At 35.3% G+C, this 23,607-nt stretch overlaps 3 protein-coding genes across 3 annotated transcripts; all 3 read left to right on the plus strand.

The window, feature by feature from the left end:
- The first annotated feature begins 634 nt into the window (after positions 1-634).
- On the plus strand, positions 635-9,596 carry LOC131944208 (ankyrin-1). The gene is made up of 8 exons (XM_059304744.1): positions 635-656; positions 1,553-4,307; positions 4,565-4,790; positions 5,473-5,639; positions 6,101-6,214; positions 7,990-8,125; positions 8,464-8,638; positions 8,787-9,596. Exons 2-8 carry the CDS (start codon positions 1,740-1,742, stop codon positions 9,016-9,018), a joined length of 3,618 nt encoding a protein of 1,205 aa, XP_059160727.1. The 5' UTR covers positions 635-656; positions 1,553-1,739; the 3' UTR covers positions 9,019-9,596.
- Positions 9,597-10,687: 1,091 nt separating this feature from the next.
- On the plus strand, positions 10,688-12,723 carry LOC131944307 (uncharacterized). The gene is made up of 2 exons (XM_059304864.1): positions 10,688-10,734; positions 11,924-12,723. Exon 2 carries the CDS (start codon positions 11,938-11,940, stop codon positions 12,490-12,492), a length of 555 nt encoding a protein of 184 aa, XP_059160847.1. The 5' UTR covers positions 10,688-10,734; positions 11,924-11,937; the 3' UTR covers positions 12,493-12,723.
- On the plus strand, positions 12,570-13,933 carry LOC131944217 (fibrinogen-like protein A). The gene is made up of 4 exons (XM_059304757.1): positions 12,570-12,878; positions 13,135-13,248; positions 13,361-13,480; positions 13,565-13,933. Exons 1-4 carry the CDS (start codon positions 12,570-12,572, stop codon positions 13,931-13,933), a joined length of 912 nt encoding a protein of 303 aa, XP_059160740.1.
- The last annotated feature ends 9,674 nt before the right edge of the window (positions 13,934-23,607 follow it).

Consider the following 23,607-nt stretch of genomic DNA (forward strand, 5'->3'; position numbering starts at 1 on the left):
AACTTAGCTCAACCCCCTCTTCACCCCAATTGACGTTTTCATCTTAGACTCCTGCCCAGTTCCTCGTTGTCTTTCATTTATGTGGACCACTCGACAGAGGCGGATGGTCATAAGGAACTCCATTTTTGTGGTTGTTTGTTGGTGGTGAGGTTGGCGTAGTGTCGACATCCACACATCAAATGTAACATTTGCATAATATTGAGAAAAATACGCATTTTCCACCGGCGCTTTTCAATAATTCTAAAACGCATTTCGTTAAGTTTTCGTAAACAATGAATTGAGACTATTAGAGGACTAAGCTTCTGCTTTCTTTTTTTTTCTCTAGAATAACTTACATTTCTATGAACTCAGATTACAATATTTCAACCAGTAGATAACCCTGGCCGCTAGTCATGGCCCTTAACGCACATCGACTTTCATAAGGTTAAAGTCTCATTGCCGGCTATACCAGAGTGACAAACGAAAAGATAATCGATACAACCAAATATCACCGAATAAGTGCATGAAATATTGATTACATACTTCTACCCGAGCTAAAAATAAACGAGTGTTTACCGAAGTGTGTGCTGCCAACCGTGACCAGCCAATATATCGTGTACACATGAAGTTGCTTGCTACACACTCAAGCGCCAGTCTACTGTGTTGACACGATGTAGGTATTGATCTTTCATATCTGTCTTTCTATACGTAACTAGTGAGCTATTTAAAAAAGTTTTTAAAATAGTTTGAACATAGATATTTTCCATATTGTGAGAGTGTCTCGTACATTAAATTTTAAAAGGTTTATAGTACACATTTCAAATTAATAAAACGCCCTATTTATTGAAACCTATCGTATCTTACACATCCAGCTGCTTTCGCTTACTGTACCTACCTTGTTGTTGATTAAGCTGACAAGACAGTGTATGGCATATTTTATTAAAATCTTGTTCTTTTCCCCTTCTACATTGCATTACAACAACCCAATTCCTCTTATGAGTTTGACTCTAGTGGACTGTCAAACCAAAAGCTGATCTACATCCTAATATCATTTGATAAACTTTCTCACTCACTCTGTCCCTTTCTTATACAGGTAAGAACAGCACGAGCAATTCACTTAACGCACACAGCAACAGTAAGCTTAATCGGGCATAGTTCATGTACGTTGTCTGCCTCTAGACCAGTTTTCATTTACTAGCCCACTAGTAAATAGCACTATGTGGTTTCAGGAATGGTCTTAGGCTATTCGGTTGCTAACTTCATTTGAATATGACTGCATCTGTGCCAGGTAGACTCGTATGCTCAAATTCCTTCTGGATTCAAAGTTATGCTATTACGAAATGTGTCTGTACCCTCGTCTGCTAAGAGTGCTGACAAAATAAATTCCTTCTAATGTTGTTGTATCAGTTACAAGACTTTTGTCCAGCCCACTCAGATCAAATTGACAATAGAACTTCCTTATATATATGCATATATATATATATATATATATATATATATATATATATATATATATATATATATATATATATATATATATATATTTATAATCAATATTTAAATATATTTTCAGGATAGCGTTGAAATAATTTAATATTCAACTTGCAAGTCGCAATGAGGTTTTGCGATTAGTTCACATGGAAAATTAAAACAGCCTTTAAATAAAAATTATACGATTTGTATGAACTGTATGCGATTGTAAAAAAAACAGTAAATTTATACATAAATTTAAATACACGTAAATAGAAAATATTTCAGACATGCAGAAATCTTCAGTAGTGAATTCATCGTTGTTGGCGGCATCCAAAGAAGGAGACGAATACATTATACAATTGCTTATTGAGGATGGATGTGATGTTTCTGCTCGTGATAATGAAGGACGTAATGCATTGATGTTGGCTTCTGAAAATGGCAATGGACGTGTTGTAGAGATGCTAGTTAATAGTGGATGTGATGTAAACGCCGTGGATGAGTTTGAATACAGTGCGCTAATGTTAGCCGCACAAAATGGCCACGAAAGTGCAGTTGGGTTGCTTATTAAATGTGGCTGTGAAGTGAATGCTGTAAAAAGTGATGGGTGGAACGCATTAATGTTAGCCTCTTATTTTGGACATGAAAAAACTGCCCAAGTTTTAATTGAAAATGGAGGTGACATGACAGCTGTTCAAAATGATGGTTTCAATGCAGTCATCCTTGCACTGAAAAATGGGCATGAAAATGTTGTTAATGCATTTGTTGAAAACGGGTATGACATAAATGCTGTTCAAACTGACGGATGGAATCCATTAGTGCAAGCTTCTCAAAATGGCGATGAAAAAATGGTGGAGTTGCTGATGAAATGCGGATGTGACATCAACGCTGTTCAAAGCGATGGATGGAATGCATTAATGTTAGCCGCTCAAAATGGACACGAACGAATTGTTTCGTTTCTTTTGAAATGCGGATGTGACATCAACGCTGTTCAAAGCGATGGATGGAGTGCATTAATGTTAGCCGCTCATAATGGATACAACAGCAGTATAAAACTGCTAATTGATAGTGGGTGTGACATGTATTGTTTTAATAAAGATTCAGAAGATGCGTTAATGATAGCGTTTAAAGCGGGAAACGACGAAACTGTGGAAATGTTAATAAGAAGTGGATTTAGTAAACGAATAGGAGCTCTCATGTGGGCTTCGGGAAATGGACATGAGAAAGTAATTATGCAACTAATTAAAAACGGATGCGATGTTAATGCCCTTTATAAAAACGACACTGCTTTAATGATGGCATCAGTAAATGGACATACCGAGGTTGTAAAATTGTTAATTCAGAGTGGATGTAATTTAAATGCTATTAATAAATATACGTCATTAGAGCTATCCATTGAGGCAGGTTATGAAACTGTTAGTGAGCAATTAATAAAAAGTGGATGTAATTTAAATGCAATTAATTTTTGTGGAGAAACAGCTTTGCTGTTGGCCTGTCAATATGATCAGGAAAAAACTGTAGAGCTGCTAATTAATCATGGAGGTGATGTTAATGCTGTTGATTATTTAGGAAATAATGCATTAATGGTTACCGACAACAATAAAATTTTAGAGTTTTTAATCAAAAGTGGATCTGATATATGTGCTGTTAATAAAAAAGGATGGAATGCTTTAATGTTAGCCTCTTCAAGTGGATCGGAAGAAAAAGTTAAGTTATTGCTTAAGAATAAATGTGACGTAAATGCTTTAAATAAAGACGGATGTAATGCGTTAATGTTAGCATCTCAATCTGAATCTGGAAATGAACAAACATTACAGCTGTTGATTAAAAGTGGATGTGATGTCAATAACGTTTCCAAAAGACAATACAATGCCTTAATGCTGGCATCAGAAAAAGGTCACACAAAATATGTAGAGCTTCTGATCCAAAATGGATGTGATATTAACCTAGTTAACAAAAATGGTTACAATGCAATAATGTTAGCGTTACTGAATGGGCATTTAGATACCGTGTCGTTACTTTATGAAAATGGGTGTGACTTACATATCATGGACTGTAACGGATTCAATGCATTAATGTTAGCATCTAAGCAGGGGCACGTAGAACGTGTTGAATTTCTCCTCAAAATGGGATGTGATGTAAATGCAGTTAACGCGGTTGGATCTAACGCAGTAATAGTAGCTTTAGAAAAAGGTCATAAACAAATTGGGGAACTATTGATTAAAAATGGGTGTGATATCAACATCAGGAAATGGAATGAATACACAGTGTTAATGTTAGCATCTCAGAAAGGACATAGAAATATTGTAGAGATGTTAATTAAAAGTCAGTGTGACGTTAATCTGGGTAAGAGTGACGGGCACAACGCGTTAATGTTAGCCTCTAAAGAAGGACATGACGATATAGCAAGTTTACTCATTCAAAGCGGATGTAGCGTCAACAGAGTTACAAAAGACGGATACAACGCAGTTATGTTAGCCTCGGCGAAAGGACACACATCAACTATAGAACTGCTAGTTAAATACATATGTGATGTTACTGTCACGGAGAAGAACGGGCACAATGCATTGATGTTAGCATCTAAATATGGACATTCAAAAGCTGTGGATGTACTCATTAAAAGTGGCTGTGACGTCAATTCTGTAAATAAATATGGAAGCAATTCCTTAATGTTGGCCGCACAGAATGGACACCATTCGACCGTTGAGCTGCTAATAAAATGTGGATGTCATGTTAACACTTTGGATAAAAATGGAAAAAATGCCTCATGGAAAGTGTTACAAAATAGAGATGTCCTTTTCCCAAAGAAACTTAAAACAATAACTCTGCTATTGAAAAATGGTTTAGATGTTAATCTGGTAAGTATACTACAGTCTTTGATTATTTGATATCAAGAACGTTTCGACTCGATTGGGGTTAAAAGTTTTTTTAAAAAGGGTGAAGTGGACGTAGTTAGATATTGGTTTGTGTAATGCAATGAAGTCGACAGACCGTTTTCCAATGAAAAACTTGGTCGTCTAGTGTCTTCTAAAAATGATTCAGCTTATTTTATTAAAGTAATAGGTTTTTGTTTGGCCATATCACTGTATAATGTTTAATAACTGCTTTTTTGTAGATACCGAAAAATGATTTTTATCAGCTGTGTGGTTCTAGTCTCAATTTCGTCAACAAGAAACAGCAAAACGAAAATAGTGCAGAGAAACACCACATTTTAGAATATAAGGATCTTATTGATCTACTTTGTCACTTGGAAAAATGTGCGGATCCAGCGCTGAGTAAAACGATAACCTGCATCTTCTGGCACATTAAAAAAAGTTTAATTTCTTTGCAACGTGACATAGGTAAGTATATGTAAAAGGGTAATATGTATAAGCATGCAAATACACAAATAGATAAACACACCCACTCAAAAACAACACACACACACACAAACACACGCACACACACATTATATATATATATATATATATATATATATATATATATATATATATATATATATATATATATATATATATATATATATATATATATATATATATACATACATATATATATATATATATATATATATATATATATATATATATATATATATACTTACATGTATGTAATAGAAATGCCTAATCTTGTTTCCATTCTCTGCGGCACAGCTGATGCCAAGTTGTATAGGTAATGCCCTTCCTCTGGTACATTAGTTGATACATGGTCAATTTATGACATTATGCAGTTCATGTCTCTGTTCTTTGTTGTTGGTCTTTTGTTTTTGTTTTTATCCCGTGAGTATTGAGCAAAACCCTTTTTACAGAGGTGGTAGTCAGCCGTTTTCTGAGTTTGACCAAACCAATGTTATTTTATTTGAAGAACGTCTTCCTCAGCATGTTTGTTGGATTGATTACTGTCAACAATATTTTTGTATTCTTAATTATTTCGGTATATATGTATATATATCCTATTAAATGTGTGAACATGCTCAATATTTAAAGTTTTATTGACGAAAATATCTTATTGCCTTTCTCGTAGATTCGTTTTTATCGCCGTCTTTACCGCGTAGATGGAGATCTGAACAGCCGTTTGCATTAGGCGCCTTTGGACAAGTCAGTCTACTGATAGATGAGGACAACCCACACGAGAAGAAATTTGTCATTAAAACCTTGAACGTTGATGCAGCTACAAAAGATAAGCATGATGTATACTTGTTATTACATGTTTTTGAAATTTATAAATTTAAAATGAATACAAGTTAGAAAAAATGTCTTGAGCTCCAAAATGTTTTTATTATTTTTCTACTACCTTTTCCAAAAGTACACATAAGTAAAGTACATATTACAAAAAGTAGATATTACAAAAAGTAGATATTACATAAGTGGGCCTATGTGTAATCAAAAGTACATATTACAAAAAGTGAATATAACAAAAAGTAAATATTACAAAAAGTACAATATTAAAAATACATATTACAAAAATAAATATTTAAAAAAATAAAAATATTATAAAAGAGTGAACAAAGTAATTGAAATATGTCTGATTGATCATTTTTACTTGTGATATATCACTATAAAACATTTTAACTTTTGCTATATCACTATAAAACATTTTTAATTTTGATATATCACTATACAAATTTTTTACCAGTGCGATTCTTTTTCAGAAAGTTATGGAGCTGCGAGTTTTATTGCAGCTTGAGCATGAACGAATCGTTCCGTTTTATGGCTTTATTTTTGAAGGAAATATTTTGAGCTTAATATTTGGATACATGAAGAAAGTAGGAAACAATATTTTCATATCTTGTAGATTTATTTTCGTCTGTCCTGTTCATTATATCAGCCCTGAGACTCACAAGGGTAACATTTTATGTAAACAACATGGAATAAAAATATTAAGATGAGTGTGATTTAAATGGTTATTAATATTTAAACCATCCTTAAGAGGCTTTAGAAAATGTCCATTATGGTTGAAATGGTTGTGTGTTATATAATATAATATTACCATACGTAATAGTGGTTAAGGTTAGAGGTTAAAGGACTTTATACTGTGTTAATATTTGAATGCAATATTTTATTAAAAGTGGTGACAAAACCTTTCTGATATTAAGGGGGCACATACGGCCAGAACATAGTTACATTTACGATTACTGTTTCAAAATTATATTAATTAGAAAACAAAGAAAAATTAACTAGGAAAGATTTAATTGGAAAACAGCGAAATTTGAACTAGGAAGAAATTTTAAAATGTTACAAAATAATTGAGTAATTTGATTAACTGGAAAGAGTGAAATACTAATAATACAATATGTGTTGATTTGTTCGGTAACTGATTTGTTCAGAGAGCGTGGTGGGTAGTTCGTTTGTGTAAGGCGTCATCCTTAAATGAAGTCAAGCTTTTTTGACGATTTTTACCCCTCGTCCCTCCCCTCTGTCACACATCGTTACAAAAAAACAGACCTCCCCTCCCTAAATTCAGCCTACAACCTGCCTCCCTCCCCCCCCCCCGCCTCAAAACTGCAGTTGAATTTTTTTTATAACTTCCGTATTTTTCCTAAATCTGAACTCAGTTATTATAGAGTATTTAATCAATTCCTATTACAATTTATCAAAACAGTTTTCTAAAACGCGAAATAACGGCTAAAACTCATTTTCTAAAATTGTTTTTTTTTACAATTCAAAAGTGTGACGTCACACCATCTAACCCCCCTCTCCCTCATCACACACCGTCACAAAATTACGGACCTCCTTCACCCCTTAAAGAAGGATTGGAATATGGTTAGAGAGGGGTTTGTGTGGTGTAGTGAAGCTAATTAAATAAAAGAAATACGAAAACCTTTATTGTAATAGGATTTTAAATGCAACGAAGATAAGAATATAAAACAAATTAGTTTCCTTTATAAAAAAATTGCCACTAACAAGTGTAGGCGGTTTCATACACAACCAACTGGTAGGGTTTGCTATAAGTATTCCAACACCAATAATAGTTTAGGAAAGAGAAAGTGGAAATAGCGTACGCAGGGGGGGGGGGCAAGGAAACCATTTTAAGGGTGGTGGCGCCTTTTAGGAGAATAATTAAATAACATTTTAAACACGTTCCTCAAAACCAAAAACAAAAAATCAACAACAACAGCAAACACAAACTGAAACTATGAATCAAAGAGTCCGAAACTGTTATGCTATATACTCTAAATATAACATTTGTAACAATTCATCGCAAGTATATGTAAAGCCTACTTCCAGTATATGGCGCCTTTTTCTCGACTCGCCGCTCCCCCTAACCCGAAGACCTGTATACGCTTCTGGAAAGTGGAATCATTGAGAACGTTTTAGTACTAATTTGTATTTACAGTTAACTATATGGAAGTGCATTATATATATATATATATATATATATATATATATATATATATATATATATATATATATATATATATATATATATATATATATATATATATATATATAGTCTTAAATTGCAATTGAACACTAAGTACTGAGCATATTTAATATAAATGTATTAAGTAAGATATTTTGTTTTTTATTATTATTTCAGGATACTCTCACTGCTTTCATATGTCAAAGCTCTCCGTTACATGAAGATAAAATCAAACGTTTAACGAGGCAAATATTGGAAGGCCTTTCTTACCTACATAATTGTAAACCGAAGATCATACACAGGGATATCAAAGGTTTAAAATGTGATTCTTTAACCTGCTAGATTAAAAATAATAAAAGAGCTTTGATGAAATCTGACGTATGGGCCATACCGCTTAGAGATTCCCCTTATTTACTAATTGATTTTCTCCAGAGGTGGTGGGGGGGGGGGGATGCACACTTAACTTTTCAAGAGGTAGGGCGGATACAGTTTAAATTTTATAAAATTTCTGTGTTCGTTATAAATATAAGGCGTGCGGCATCCTCGGGGGATTGGGCGGGGGTCGGGGTGGTTATGTGGTAATATATTTTGCAAGAGTGAACCAAGTTGCGCATGGCTTTAACAGGAATAAAATTGCTACCCTTTTTTTAGGGTCGAACATTTTGCTTGAAGATGAAAAGAACATAAGACTTGCAGACTTTGGGCTGTCTAGGCTGATCACAATGTCAAGTGTTGCGAAAACAGCAGCTGTGGGAACCCACAAGTGGATGGCGCCAGAATTGTTCAGCGTAGACAATCAACCCTATGATGAAAAAGTTGACATATGGTTGGTTCTTTTTTTTAATGGTGACAATAGCAATGCATGTAAACCTGTCCAAAAAAAATTAATAATCTGAATCATTTTTTAAAATAACCTGTCCGCTTACGCTGTTCTCGTCTTAATATATTTTTTTAAAAATATTTGATGTCACCAGGAGTACAGGCTGTACCGTGGTAGAGATGGCAACAACAAAGCCGCCATTCCCAAAACTGGAGAGTCATCAGGTTATTATTTGCCTAAGTCTAAGGAGAATGGAACCAGAATATGACTTACCGGAAAGTTCATCAGAAAAACTCAAATTGTTTTTAAAATCTATTTTTAAATTTGATCCCAGCGAACGACCATCAGCGGATGAGCTTTTAGAGAAAAGTGAATTTCTAAACTAATCAAGACACTGCATATTTCTTGGAGTGCTGTTTTGTTTAAAATATGTGCGTTCTCTATAATGTCTATAAGCACTCGCGATTGGTTGTGCATTATTTCTATCTGTTCCTGACGTGCTAATTTGCATCGATAAAATATTTTATATAGGTGTTTTCATTGTATTAAAATTGAACTCTATTTAAACCTTCAGTTTACCGTTTATTGTGTAACAATAATCAATCGAAAAGGCATGCTATTTTTACATTTTTTTAATAAGCCATTATTCTATTAACCTGATACCTAATAATGCTGTTATTCCTATAGATTAAATTGTTTTACGAAATGTTCATGTACATTGTAACAACATCTGGCAAGTGCGATTAACGTGTACCCATATAATTAGGTTTTTATCTAAATAATAAACTAATCAGTGGCGTAGCTAGAATTTTCCGGTCCCTATGCAAAATTTTAATAGTGGGCCCCTTCGTCAGCCGCTATGTTACGACGTAGCTATAAACATTTGGGCTACGAAGAAAAAGACTGCCACTTACGATGGAGGGTTTTAAAATTATTATATTAACCGGTACATTTTGTATTGTATATGTCCTGATATATATATATATATATATATATATATATATATATATATATATATATATATATATATATATATATATATATATATATATATTTTATATATATATAATGCACCGTAACGTAAAATATATTAGATTTTTTATATCAGTTTTATGTAAAAAAATATATATAAAATGTAGGCCTTTAATATATAAGTAACCAAACAATGCTGTTTTTTTAATTAATAAATTCATTGAGATCCATTATAGCTGCTTCTGTATTTTCGATAATTAAGATAGCCAATTACTGACCCATGAGCAAAGCTATATTTTTTTTCATAACATCATCATAATAAGCTGCAACTAATAAAAGTATATATATATATATATATATATATATATATATATATATATATATATATATATATATATATATATATATATATATATATATATATATATATATATATATATATATATATATGTATATGTATATATATACATATATATATATATATATATATATATATATATTACTTTTGTAAACTAAGAAATACATGTTATTCATCAAATTTAACAATGTTGTTTAATGAAGACAATCATATGAGGTCTTACGGTATTTACCACACCACATGTTAAGGTTAAATATAAATGTCTGAATATTACATGTCAGTATTTAATTAATGTATATTAATTAGAGAACGCCACCACTCGTGATGGGAACTCGAGTTTTCTTAAGTGGGGCAAATTGCTCTTTCCGTTTCTCGTTACTTTGATAAGTATGTTGGTATCGATGAAACAGTAATCGGTATCGTCGGTTCTTGATGCGACTACTTTCTTATTCAAGTATGTATGTAAGGAGACGATTACCCGAGAAAATCTATGTGATATTATCTGATATCATGTTTCAACTTCAGACATTTATTTCTGGTCAACTCAAGCGGCCAACTAATTACGTCATATCTGTTTACAAGTGCATGTTGACCTTCAACCTCCTGTCAACTTATGTGTGTTTTTAACTGGTCGGTATAAAAGTACGAGACTATTTGACGAACAAACCAGCTATGAGAACGTACTCATCTGAGTTAATGTTATTGCAATAGTTCAAAATGTCTGCTTTGTATTTTATTGCTGTGTTAGCCGTTAACTTATTTCTGTCGTTTGGTAAGTTAAATTTAATTATATTAGGCCTTATATGATAAGTTGAAATTATTATCATTTAAAAACGGAACAGTCGAATGTTAGTCGATAAAAACATTACTTAATTAGCCTTCTTATTAATTAATTACTTTAATGCATTTTTGTAAGACATAGTGCATTTGTCGCATGTTAAAATTATAAAACAGAAATTAGTTTACTTAAGAACTTGTTTTAAATTTTAACATTAAAATAACAATATAAACATAATACATTTAATATGACTCGCCCATAAATACATTATTTTTAAATGATTGGACAATTCAGCTCTATGTACTACGCATCATCATTTGATTGAAAGTGTACAAATCGGTGTGGTTGATTATCCAGAAAATATTAACTTGGTTGTTGCCCTTTAAATGGTGATAGCAAAACAATACGGCTATTCCGCTGATTATATTGTTTTTTATAAAACAATTAGCATAACAGAAACGCGCATGGATGTATTTCATTGATTTTTATTAATTAAGCTTCACAATTATCCGTTATTGTGAAAAATCAAAGGTAATTGTTTTTTGCAAACTGATTTTGCAAAGGTTATAGGATTTCAGATCTTATGCAATACATAAGTATTTATAAAACAGGTTTTAAAATTTGAAAAACACAAAGCGATATGAATTTGACTTCAGTTTATGAAAGGATAGTGCGTTTAGTTTTATTTCACTAAGCTTCACATCCGAAATCTTGAGTGCTGTACACATAAACGTGACGTCCTTTATGGATGACACTCGAAACCAACAGATTGTATTTTTTTTTAAATATTTAAACTGAAGTACAATGATTTTCAACAACATTTAACAAAGAAATGTTTTTATTGTGTTTGAATAATGAAGTAACTTTGTAATTGGGTGGTGGCGAGCTCGACTGCTTAGACTCACCAGAGGAAAGTGGCGAGGACGGTTCCCGGACTGGAGATTTTAAGACATCACATAATCTCTCTGATGTGTACAAAATATTTAATTAATTGTACACATCACATAATCTCTCTGATGTGTACACAATATTTAATTAATTGTACACATCACATAATCTCTCTGATGTGTACAAAATATTTAATTAATTGTACACATCACATAATCTCTCTGATGTGTTCAAAATATTTAATTTATTGAACGCATTAGATATTAAGTATTTAATTTTGTCTTCTGTTTTCTAGGCCTTAAAGTTGATATGACCAGAGAACACTTTTACCATGGGAAAAGTTTATTTTGTGCACAACTCCAGTGTACAGAAAACATAACAGAAGACACTCAGATGTCAGCTCTTGTCAACATGTCAGTCTATAGGATCAATGAGTCTGAAGGGAAGATTTTGTTGGCGTCTATTTCAGGATCTGATTCAAAGGTTCGCGATTATAAAATATCTGGGATATTATCTGAGGGCAAACTTTCCAAACATCACGGAGAACTGGTCTTGTCTTTCTCCAATACTTCAGCCTGTAATTTACACCAGTATAAATGTCAAGTATACTTTACCAATAAGACAGGAGACACTAGAATGCTAGAGAACAGAACTACGTCTTATGAAAGAGAGAAAATCAAGAAATCTGTTTTGTTGATGAATTTGAAAGCTCAAACTTTGAACTACGTGAAAACTGTGGACACAATGGCTGACTTTCTGAAATCGTTTGAAGATCCAGAAAAACTAAAAGATGCAGACGTGTCAATGTCCTTGCAGATGGGTACAGTGACGACACGGCTCGGATTCCATCATCTACAGAGTTAAACAACAGTAACAAACACATCAGCTCTACTAATGCTATAGACGTGCTTGATGCTAAGATAAATAACATCACAGAACACATGCAAACAGTGAATGACAAACTTAGATCAATAGACGTGGTTGATGCTAAGATAAATAACATCACAGAAGAAATGCAAACAGTGAATGACAGACTTAGAGCAATAGACGTGGTTGATGCTAAGATAAATAACATCACAGAAGAAATGCAAACAGTGAATGACAGACTTAGAGCAATAGACGTAAAGCTCAACGAGTCCATCACAAGCAACAACCACACAAACCGCATGATAGAAGCTTTAAACACAACTGTACAAGAGATGAAAAACAACTACAACATGAATTATGTATTGTTATGGACGACACTTCAGGTAATTGTTTTATTTCGTCATAAATATTAAGTGAATTAGCGTTGTTAAGTGTGTAAAGTTAAATTAAATCAACCTATATAAATTGTACAAATTGTTTATAATAATTAAATACAACTATATGTGCGTATACTAAAGACTTAGAAAATAAATCAATATGCTTCTACAAAACTAACCCACATTTTAAAGCAGTCTTTGGAGATAAGATCATTCGTTTCTAGTCATGTGTTAAAACAAACATCTTTCTATTTATAAACAGTGTAAAAAGAACGACAAAACTGATGTACCAGAACGGAAGACCGTCAGACTTGGCCTAGACAAATTGGCTTTGTGCGACACAAAAACTGACGGTGGAGGTTGGATCATTTTTCAGGTTGGTAAATTTTTGACGTTAAAATATTTTTAAAAAATTTGATCTTGTATAGATTATATCTGTCCTTTGTGTTAAAATAGCTATCAATATCTTGCAAAATGTCCTATTTCAGAGACGTGTTTTGGGTGACGTGAATTTTACGAGAGATTGGAACGCCTATAAACATGGATTTGGTTCAATGATTGGAGATTTCTGGCTTGGGAATGACTGGATATCTAACCTGACTTCAATGGTGAGTTTAGAAAAACGTAATATGTACATACAGGCTAAAGCCTTATTTAAAAATTAAACATGTCACACGTATTCTACATTACAGGGATACAATGAACTGAGAATCGACATGACTCAAAAAGGTAAAAAGTACTACGCCCATTTTGGTTATTTCAAGGTAGAAAATGAAGCAGTGTCGTATAAAATAAACGTGACGTCATTTAGTGGAAACGTTATAGACAGACTAAGCTATCATCATGGTATGAAGTTTTCTACCATCGACAGGGACAATGATTTATACAACGGAGATTGTGCTGGAGTTTGTAAAGGTGGTTGGTGGTATAAAGAATGTAACTATGTAGGTTTAAATGGTGTCTGGGGTACAAATGACACTGAAACAGGACTATACTGGTATCAGCTATCAAGTGATGGTTCTATTGCAGACTCAGTTGAGATGAAAGTACGTCAAGTGTAAACAAAGTATCTGAAGATGTTTTAAATAAAGCTATAGCTTTAAGTTGGTGTAATAGACCTATTTTTATTACACAAATCTATTCATTCAACTGTTCTTCTTAAAGTGTGAAGGTTCTCTATGTTCTGTACCTGAAGATTTCAAAGTAACCTAATTATCACGGCAACGTACTTGTTGTTTAGTATGCAGGGGGTTTGGGTGAGACAACAAGACGACCAAGACGACGGGAATTGGGTATATACATACCTACCACATTGCACTTTATCATTCCATGCTAATTATATAATTACTTTTTTCCAACACTAAAACAAACTAATAAAAAGTCTTTTTTCTTATTGTTTTCTTTTCGCTTCAGACATGTAATTTACAGCGTCAGTTTGCCTAGTATTTTTGCCTTAGTATTACAGTTTTCATCGTCGGCTTGTGAGGACTGATACAGATTTGCAATAGTAATAATCTTTTCTTACTTTTAGCCTACATTCATTCATTTAAGATGGTATACTTAAACATAGTTCTAATACAAAACGTCCAATTATTACAATTTAAAAAGAACAACAACTACTGATAATGCAAATGTGCAATTAAATGATGATTCTATGGATTTTTTTTTCCATCGGCGTGGTGGGCTGAGGGGGATTTTTGGCTTGAAATAAATTTGGGATTACAGAAAATTAAAATGATGCACATTTTAAGCAACCAGAGTGTTATGTTGATTACGATGAGATATATCAAATCAAACACTCTTCCCTTTCAAACATCTATATCTATATCAGTCCTCCCACTTTTTTTTACAAAAGAAAACTATTAGACCTACAGATGCCAAGTTTGGTAACAGTATAGCTGAGATGTTCTATTATATGGAAAATGTGGTGTCATAAATATGGGTTACGAGTAAAGATTTTTAGAAAAAATAAAAACTTGAACTTGATAGGGTTACATTTTTTTTAACAACAAACACATTTTTTTAGTACTACGCCCATTACGATTATTTCAAGGTAGACAACGAAGCAGCGTCGTATAAAATATACATGTCGTCATTCAGTGGAAACGTTAAAGACCAACTAAGCTATCATCATGGTATGAAGTTTTCTACCATCGACAGGGACAATGATATATACAGCGGAGATTGTGCTGGAGTTTGTAAAGGTGGTTGGTGGTATAACAGCTGTATACTTGTAGATTTAAATGGTGTCTGGGGTACAACAGACATTAATACAGGAATACAGGATCTATCAAGTGATGGACAAATTGTGGACTCTGTTGAGATGAAATAACGTCAAGTGTAAACAAAATATCTGAAGATGTTTTAAATAAAGCTATAGCTTTAAGTTGGTGTAGCAGAACTATTTTTATTAGACACATCTATTCACTCCACTATTCTTCTTAAAGTGTGAAGGTTCTATATGTTCTGTAACTGAAGATTTCAATGTAGCCTAATTATCAAGGCAACTTACTTGCATTTTATACAAACTCATTATCATTCGACTGGTTGCATTTGTTTCATAATGTAAACAATGTAAAAAATTTCTATTTTTTAAAATTAATTGTTTTTAAGTATAAAGTTTTTTAATGATCATTTTTATAACTATACAAAACAGCATCTGAATTATTGACGGTTACAGTTGAGAAAATATACACTAGTACAGTCAAATAGTCTATTGTCTATTATTTCCATAATGAAAAACGTTATTCAGCTGTGCATTAATGGGTGCATTTTTGTTGCATAAAGTATTGCTTCACCTTTTTAAAATCCCTATTACCTAATTGCTTTATTAGAAGCTCATCCATAAACGTAACACTTCTGTATGGAGGGGTTTGGGTGAGGCAACATGCATTAGAGTAGACGACGGGAAGGGGTTGAGAACAGAGTTTCTTCCAGGCATCATCTTTTTTACCGCCCCCCCCCCCCCCCGATCGAAATGAAATTTATATAATTTATATAGAAAATATATACTTTTAGCAGTGTCCGCCCCCCCCCCCTCCCGAAGAAAGTCTACCCCCCCCCCCCCCCACCCCCCGAAAATTTCAAGTGCCCCCCCCCCCCCCCCCCGGAGAAAAAATCTGGAAGAAATACTGGTTGAGAAGGTTTAAAGACACACATGCAAGATTTCCCAAACACAGGTATATACATTGGCTTCAACGGATGTTTTGAATAACTTTAATGATGGCGAAATTATAAACAAGGTAGCCTATACCGTTATTGAATAAATTGAATGGAATTGATTTTGTTCTATACATCGATTCTTTAAATCAGGGGTCTCCAAACTACGGCCCGCGGGCCGGATGCGGCCCGCGAGGTCCTTTCATCCGGCCCGCGGCGATCTTTTTGTCCATGGAATAAATGTTTGTTAGAGATGGCTGAGGACTTTGCACAGAAAATTCAAACAATTTGAAAATGTAGCTTTGGTTGCAAATACCATTGCCCGCCGTGTTGCAGACATTGGTGAAAACATCGTGACTCAAATAGCGGAAAATGCAAGCAAGTTCAGCCATTTTTCAATCTGCAATGGATGAGTCGCTGGAATCTGCTCCACCTCTCAACTGCTTGTGTTCATGAGGTGAGGATGAAGACATAAATATAACACAAGAGCTGGCTTCCATACATAGAATGTATGGCACTGTTACCGGAGAGGATATCTGACCATAGATAGTTTAGAGACATGTTGAAAAATGCAAGCACATAATCGCAAGATTAACCATATTTCACAGCAGTATCACGTTCAATGGCTGCGCCATCACTTCAGTAGGCGCGCAATGGTTTTTAGTCATGTAACTCTATTGTAAATAAAACATGTAAAGTACTGAAAAAAAAATTCATAAAAAAAACGTTTTAATTACAAGCTTTTATGTAATAATGCACTAAAAAGTAGAAAATAAATTATAGACTACTATTTAAATTACTATAAAGAAAAGCGTGGGTCTCTTCTCAAATATTAGTAAAGGTATCCAATAGGTACTAAAGTGCTAAAGTGACCCACGCTTTTCTTTATAGTTATTTAAATAGTAGTCTATAATTTATTTTCTACTTTTTAGTGCATTATTACATAAAAGCTTGTTATTAAAACGTTTTTTTTAATGAATTTTTTTACCCCCTCCGCTTGTAGGCGTAGGCCTACTGTCATAAAAATTAACTAGGGCAACATGTATATTTATTTTTTGTTAAGCGCGACAACTCTTTTATACTGTCGACAGCATCATCCAAGCTTGGTTACTTCCCCTAAAGAGAGGATTATAATATCTGAATATGTGACTATGTGATGAGGGTATGTCATGCCACCCCCCCCCCCCTCCCTACACGGACAATATAGAACACAATATTAAAATCAAATATGAAATAAATAATTTAATCACCGTCCACCCACACTAAGGTAAATGGATGGGGTGAGTGGTGTGTGTGGAGGAGGGAGGGGGGGGGGGGTGACTATGAAGTAAAAACAATCGGTAAAATAAGCTTCCTCGTTAGAGGCATCTTATTTATTTAATAAAATAACATCAAGTTTCAAAGACTAGTTCTCTTTTTTCAATATTGTTTGAACGTATGGGAAAAAATTCTACCTTCCTTTTAAAACATATTAAAGAAATAATACATAAATTGAAACGCGCTATAAGTTATGTGATGTTGTATTACATTTTTAAAACAAGTTACGAGAAAGATTTCAGAATTATACTCTATGTACTTCACAATGTCGATGGATGCTTTAATGATAAAGAACATAGTTTTAAAAAGTTCTAAGCTTGTTACCAAATATATACTGATATATGTGTATGTTGTCTGGTGACTACAGTTAGATTGGTTGTGTGATGACGGAGTTTTGTGTGTACGTGAAAGTGCTACGTGTAAACAATGTGTAGTGAGCTTGTCTGACATTCGTGTATGTTCGATGGGTGGGTGTAGGACAGTGTCTAGTGCAAGGTTAACAAGTGCTGGTGTGTTTTGACATGTGGGTGCCTGAGCTAGTGTTCAGGGGACGAACAATGAGAGATGGGAAAAGGGAAACAACTGGTGACACGGACTATGGAGGGAGGGGGGTGTGAAGGAGAATAGATTAAACTTAACACGCATGTCAAAACCTATGACATGGTGTGTTCAACAGCTATTTTACTTTTTATTTTTGATATGGGAAATTTCTTAACGCGTGTTGGCTATTGAAAAGACTTCCCAAGATAAACTAGCTCAACTGTATCGCTTTGCTGTTTTTGGTAGACATATTAAATTGTGTAAGTTGACTGGATTCTGTTGTTCATTCTGTGTGTGTGTAGATTCTGTGTGGGGAGCATGATTTGTTCGTGGGATCAGCAAGGACTGTTTATTTCTGGACATTGCTTCTATGTAATTAATAGGACCCATCACCAAAAAAACCAACAACAGAGGAAACACCAACAAGGCTCCATCAATAAAAGGCCCGATCAACGAGAGGAACAATAAGCTAGAGGACCCATCAGCTAGTGTACCCATCAGCTAGAGGCTCCATCAGCTAGATCAACAAGATGATCAAACACAATGAAAATCAGTAAGTGCGTAGCGGGCTTGTATATGTATACAGTAAACAAAAACAAAATATTATAAACAAACTACCACAAACCAACGAACATAAGTTACCACCATTAACTGACAACAGACCAACGAACAACAACTAACCCATTAACAGACAACCAACCAAACATAGACCACAAAATCACTAACTTTCAAATGACAAACAATTAGGACGTCATTATACCTCCCAGTCTACAAGTAGGACATCATTACACATTAAGCATGTAAGTAGGGCGTCATCACACATTCCAGTACATAATTAGGACGTCCCAGCATACAATTAAGATGTCATTACACCTCACAGCTTACCATTCGAACGTCATTAAACCCCCAAGCCTACAAGTAGAACGTCATTACACTTCCCAGCTTACAAATAGGACGTCATTACACATTTAGTATATAAGAAGGACGTCATTACAAATCCCAGCACACATGTAGGACGTCATTACATATTCAAGCATACAATTAGAACGACATTACACATTCCATCAAACCATAGGGACGTCATTGCACATTTTAGCATATAATTAGGACCTCATCACCCATTACAGCACACACGTAGGACGTCATTATACATTCCAGCATACAATTAAGACGTAATTACACCTCCAAGCTTACAAGTAGGACATCATTCCACACTCCAGCATAAATGTAAGTCAACCTTGCACCTCCCACCATACATTTAGCACGTCATTACACATTACAGCATACAATTAGCACGTCATTACACATTACAGCATACAATTAGCACGTCATTACACATTACAGCATGCAATTAGCACGTCATTACACATTACAGCATACAATTAGCACGTCATTACACATTACAGCATACAACTAGCACGTCATTACACATTACAGCATACAATTAGCACGTCATTACACATTACAGCATACAATTAGGATGTCGTTTCACATCCCAGCATTAAATATGGACGTCATTATACATCTTAGCATACAATTAGGACGTCATTGTACATCTTAGCATACAAATAGATGTTTGGTTTTAAACATTCCAGCATTCAATTAGAAAGATGTTACACATCCCAGCATACAATTAGGACGTCATTTCACATCCTAGCATACAAATAGATGTTTGGTTTTAAACATTCCAGCATTCAATTAGAAAGATGTTACACATCCTAGCATATAATTAGGACGTTATCAACATTCTACCATATAATTAGGACTTCATTACACCCCCCAGCTTATAAATAAGACGACATTACATATTCCTTCATACAATTAGATCGCCATTACATATTCAAGCATACAATTAGGACGTCATCACACATTACAGCATACAACTAGGTCGTCATTATACATTTAATAATATAAATATGACGTCATTATACAATCACGCATACATATCGGATCATTAAACATTCTAGCATACAATTAGTACGTCATTACACATCCCAGCATAAAATAAGAACATCATTAATATTCCAGCATACAGTTAGGATGTCATTACATATTCCAGCATATAAATGGGACGTCATTACACCTTGCAGCATACAAGTAGGACGTCATTAATACCGCCTGCCCCCATGACCCCCTAAGACCTCACAAAACAGCTTTTCATATTTATGTATTTTAAATTGGATTTTTACTTTCTCGTATATACAAAGTATAGAGAAAGTATTGTAATCGTGCACAAAAATAACATGAAATTTTGACAGTTTTCACCGTTTTACTCCTCAGTCCTTCATCACATTCGAAGTATAGAGGACTTATTTTAATCGGGCAAAAATTATCAATCCAGATTTATCAAAATTAAGAGGTTTTATGCGTAATCCAGTCTGAAAAACTGGGCTTTGCAATTCTGTCCGTATGTCTGTGTGTCTGTCTGTCCGTGTGTAAACACGATAACTTGAGTACCGTTACAGCTAGGTTGATGAAATTTCATATATAAGTATTTTATCAAAATCGTAGATCCGCATCAACTTTTGTGCGATTTTCGATAACCGGAAGTGGTACTTTTTCTACTTTGAATTTTTCAAAAGCCGATAACTTGAGTACTATTTCCGATAGATAAATGAAATTTCACATGTAAGTAAAAGATCTAATTCTCTACCTTCTGTTAAATTTTGAGTAATTTCCATTGACCGGAAGTAGTAATTTACGCTACTTCCGATTTCTCAAAAAACGAATGTAAATTAGTACTAATAATATTGCGCACTATTGTGCACTTTTTTATTTGGCGTTCACTTGGTGTGCAATTCTTTTGTCTACGAGATTTTATTCTATTTTTAAAACTTTAAGTATTTAAAATGGATTAAGAATCATGTCTATAGCCCGAGTTCCCATCCCCTGTTGTTTTATATAAGAATATTCGAGAAAGATTAGGGGAGATCACTCCCGGTTTATTTTAAAAATGAAATTATCTTTCTATCAATTTGTCTTTGATTAGGATCAACATTGAGTAAGACAGATCTGCTTTTATTTCGACTTAAAATAAAACATGTTAAATTTTTATTTATTCAATTCTACATTTTTTTTTAAATGCGAGAGTGGAACATCACACTACTTGAACCATCTACCACTACTCATAACTGTTCGATCCCCACCCCCTCCCCTTTTCGCTAATCCCGCTAGGGCCGTAGCCTACTGTCATAAAATTAACAGGGGCAATAAAAATGTTTATTTTCTTTGTCAAGCGCGACAACTCTATTAATACTTTCAACAGCGTCATCCAAGCTTAGTTATTTCCTCTTAATAGAGGATAATATTTGAATATGTGTCATGCAACCCCCCCCCCCCCCCCACACACACACACCCCTCCACGGACAATATAGAACGCAATATTAAAATAAAATATGAAATATATAATTTAATCATCGTCCACCCACACTAAGGTAAATGGATGGGGCGAGTGGTGTGTGTGTGGGGAGGGGGGGGGGGGAGAGGGAGGGGTGACTGAGGTAAAAAAAACAACTGTAAAATAAGCTTTCTCATTAGAGGCATCTTATTTATCTAATAAAATACAAGTTTCAAAGACTAGTTATCTCTTTCTTTGCGAGTTGTTTAAGAAGCATGGGGGGTCACCATCATTTTAAAACATATCAAAGAAAAGAATACGTATAGAAACGCGTTGTATTTATGTGATGTAGTATTACATTTTTAAAACAAGTAACGAGAAAGATTTCCGAATTATACCCTAGGCAGGGGCGTTGTGATGGGGGTGCTGACCGCACTAGGTGACACCATTTTGTGGGGTGACACCAAGGAAAAAATTGGAAAATATATAGATCGTTCCAGTTAAATGAATGATTAATTAGAAATAAATAGTCTTCTTTAATACACAAATTAAATTGTGTAAAATTGTGTGGTTTCTGTGTGTGGATTGTGTTTTTAGATTATGATTTGTTCCTGGAATAAGCATGGACTTTATTTCTTAACATCTTCTCTATGTAATCACCAGGACCCAGCAAGAAAAAAAACCCAAAAACATGAGGAAACATTAACAAGGCTCCATTAATAAAAGGACCGTTCAACTAGAGGAACCATTAGCTAGAGGACCCATCAGCTAGAGGACCCATCAGCTAGAGGACCCATCAGCTAGAGGACCCATCAGCTAAAGGACCCATCAGCTAAAGGACCCTTCCGCTAGAGGACCCATCAGCTAAAGGACCCTTCTTCTAGAGGACCCATCAACACGATGATCAGACATGACAAAAATCAGTAAGTGCGTAGCTTGCGTGTATATTTACACAGTAAACATAAACAACATATTACCATGCCAGATAAGCAGCGTTCAAGCAAACTGTGAGAGGTGGGCCTCTCATATATGGACTTTACCTTCTCAGCCAGCACAAACTCTGACAGAAAGCAGCTGCTTTTACCTGTATGTGAAGGGGGTGTTTGCTTGAGAGCCATGGCTCTCTGCCAAAAGCACCAAGACTCAACTCCTGTGGGACAGTCATCGTGGTTGGGCACTTCGTCAGAGGAAGCTGCATGGTAGAAGCTCATGAAGATTTTTTTCCTCAGTTCTTCTACATCTGCACATTTTCCGGCATGAGGCGTGATCATGAGGCGTGGATCATGAGGCGTGGAACATGAGGCGTGGAACATGAGGCGTGGAACATGAGGCGTGGAACATGAGGCGTGGAACATGAGGCGTGGAACATGAGGCGTGGAACATGAGGCGTGGAACATGAGGCGTGGAACATGAGGCGTGGAACATGAGGCGTGGAACATGAGGCGTGGAACATGAGGCGTGGAACATGAGGCGTGGAACATGAGGCGTGGAACATGAGGCGTGGAACATGAGGCGTGGAACATGAGGCGTGGAACATGAGGCGTGGAACATGAGGCGTGGAACATGAGGCGTGGAACATGAGGCGTGGAACATGAGGCGTGGAACATGAGGCGTGGAACATGAGGCGTGGAACATGAGGCGTGGAACATGAGGCGTGGAACATGAGGCGTGGAACATGAGGCGTGGAACATGAGGCGTGGAACATGAGGCGTGGAACATGAGGCGTGGAACATGAGGCGTGGAACATGAGGCGTGGAACATGAGGCGTGGAACATGAGGCGTGGAACATGAGGCGTGGAACATGAGGCGTGGAACATGAGGCGTGGAACATGAGGCGTGGAACATGAGGCGTGGAACATGAGGCGTGGAACATGAGGCGTGGAACATGAGGCGTGGAACATGAGGCGTGGAACATGAGGCGTGGAACATGAGGCGTGGAACATGAGGCGTGGAACATGAGGCGTGGAACATGAGGCGTGGAACATGAGGCGTGGAACATGAGGCGTGGAACATGAGGCGTGGAACATGAGGCGTGGAACATGAGGCGTGGAACATGAGGCGTGGAACATGAGGCGTGGAACATGAGGCGTGGAACATGAGGCGTGGAACATGAGGCGTGGAACATGAGGCGTGGAACATGAGGCGTGGAACATGAGGCGTGGAACATGAGGCGTGGAACATGAGGCGTGGAACATGAGGCGTGGAACATGAGGCGTGGAACATGAGGCGTGGAACATGAGGCGTGGAACATGAGGCGTGGAACATGAGGCGTGGAACATGAGGCGTGGAACATGAGGCGTGGAACATGAGGCGTGGAACATGAGGCGTGGAACATGAGGCGTGGAACATGAGGCGTGGAACATGAGGCGTGGAACATGAGGC

This window comes from Physella acuta, unplaced genomic scaffold, assembly GCF_028476545.2.
Source record: "Physella acuta isolate Inbredline_101_S28 unplaced genomic scaffold, ASM2847654v3 ptg000042l, whole genome shotgun sequence".
Taxonomy (NCBI): Eukaryota; Metazoa; Mollusca; class Gastropoda; family Physidae; genus Physella; species Physella acuta.

Excerpts from the sequence above, each read along its gene's own strand:
- LOC131944307 (XM_059304864.1), top strand. The coding sequence starts at position 11,938 with ATGACCAGAGAACACTTTTACCATGGGAAAAGTTTATTTTGTGCACAA.
- LOC131944217 (XM_059304757.1), top strand. The coding sequence starts at position 12,570 with ATGCAAACAGTGAATGACAAACTTAGATCAATAGACGTGGTTGATGCT. Across the intron at positions 12,879-13,134 it reads TGTTATGGACGACACTTCAG|TGTAAAAAGAACGACAAAAC; the intron begins GTAATTGTTTTA and ends ATTTATAAACAG. Across the intron at positions 13,249-13,360 it reads GAGGTTGGATCATTTTTCAG|AGACGTGTTTTGGGTGACGT; the intron begins GTTGGTAAATTT and ends GTCCTATTTCAG.
- LOC131944208 (XM_059304744.1), top strand. The coding sequence starts at position 1,740 with ATGCAGAAATCTTCAGTAGTGAATTCATCGTTGTTGGCGGCATCCAAA. Across the intron at positions 5,640-6,100 it reads CTACAAAAGATAAGCATGAT|AAAGTTATGGAGCTGCGAGT; the intron begins GTATACTTGTTA and ends ATTCTTTTTCAG. Across the intron at positions 8,639-8,786 it reads GATGAAAAAGTTGACATATG|GAGTACAGGCTGTACCGTGG; the intron begins GTTGGTTCTTTT and ends TGATGTCACCAG.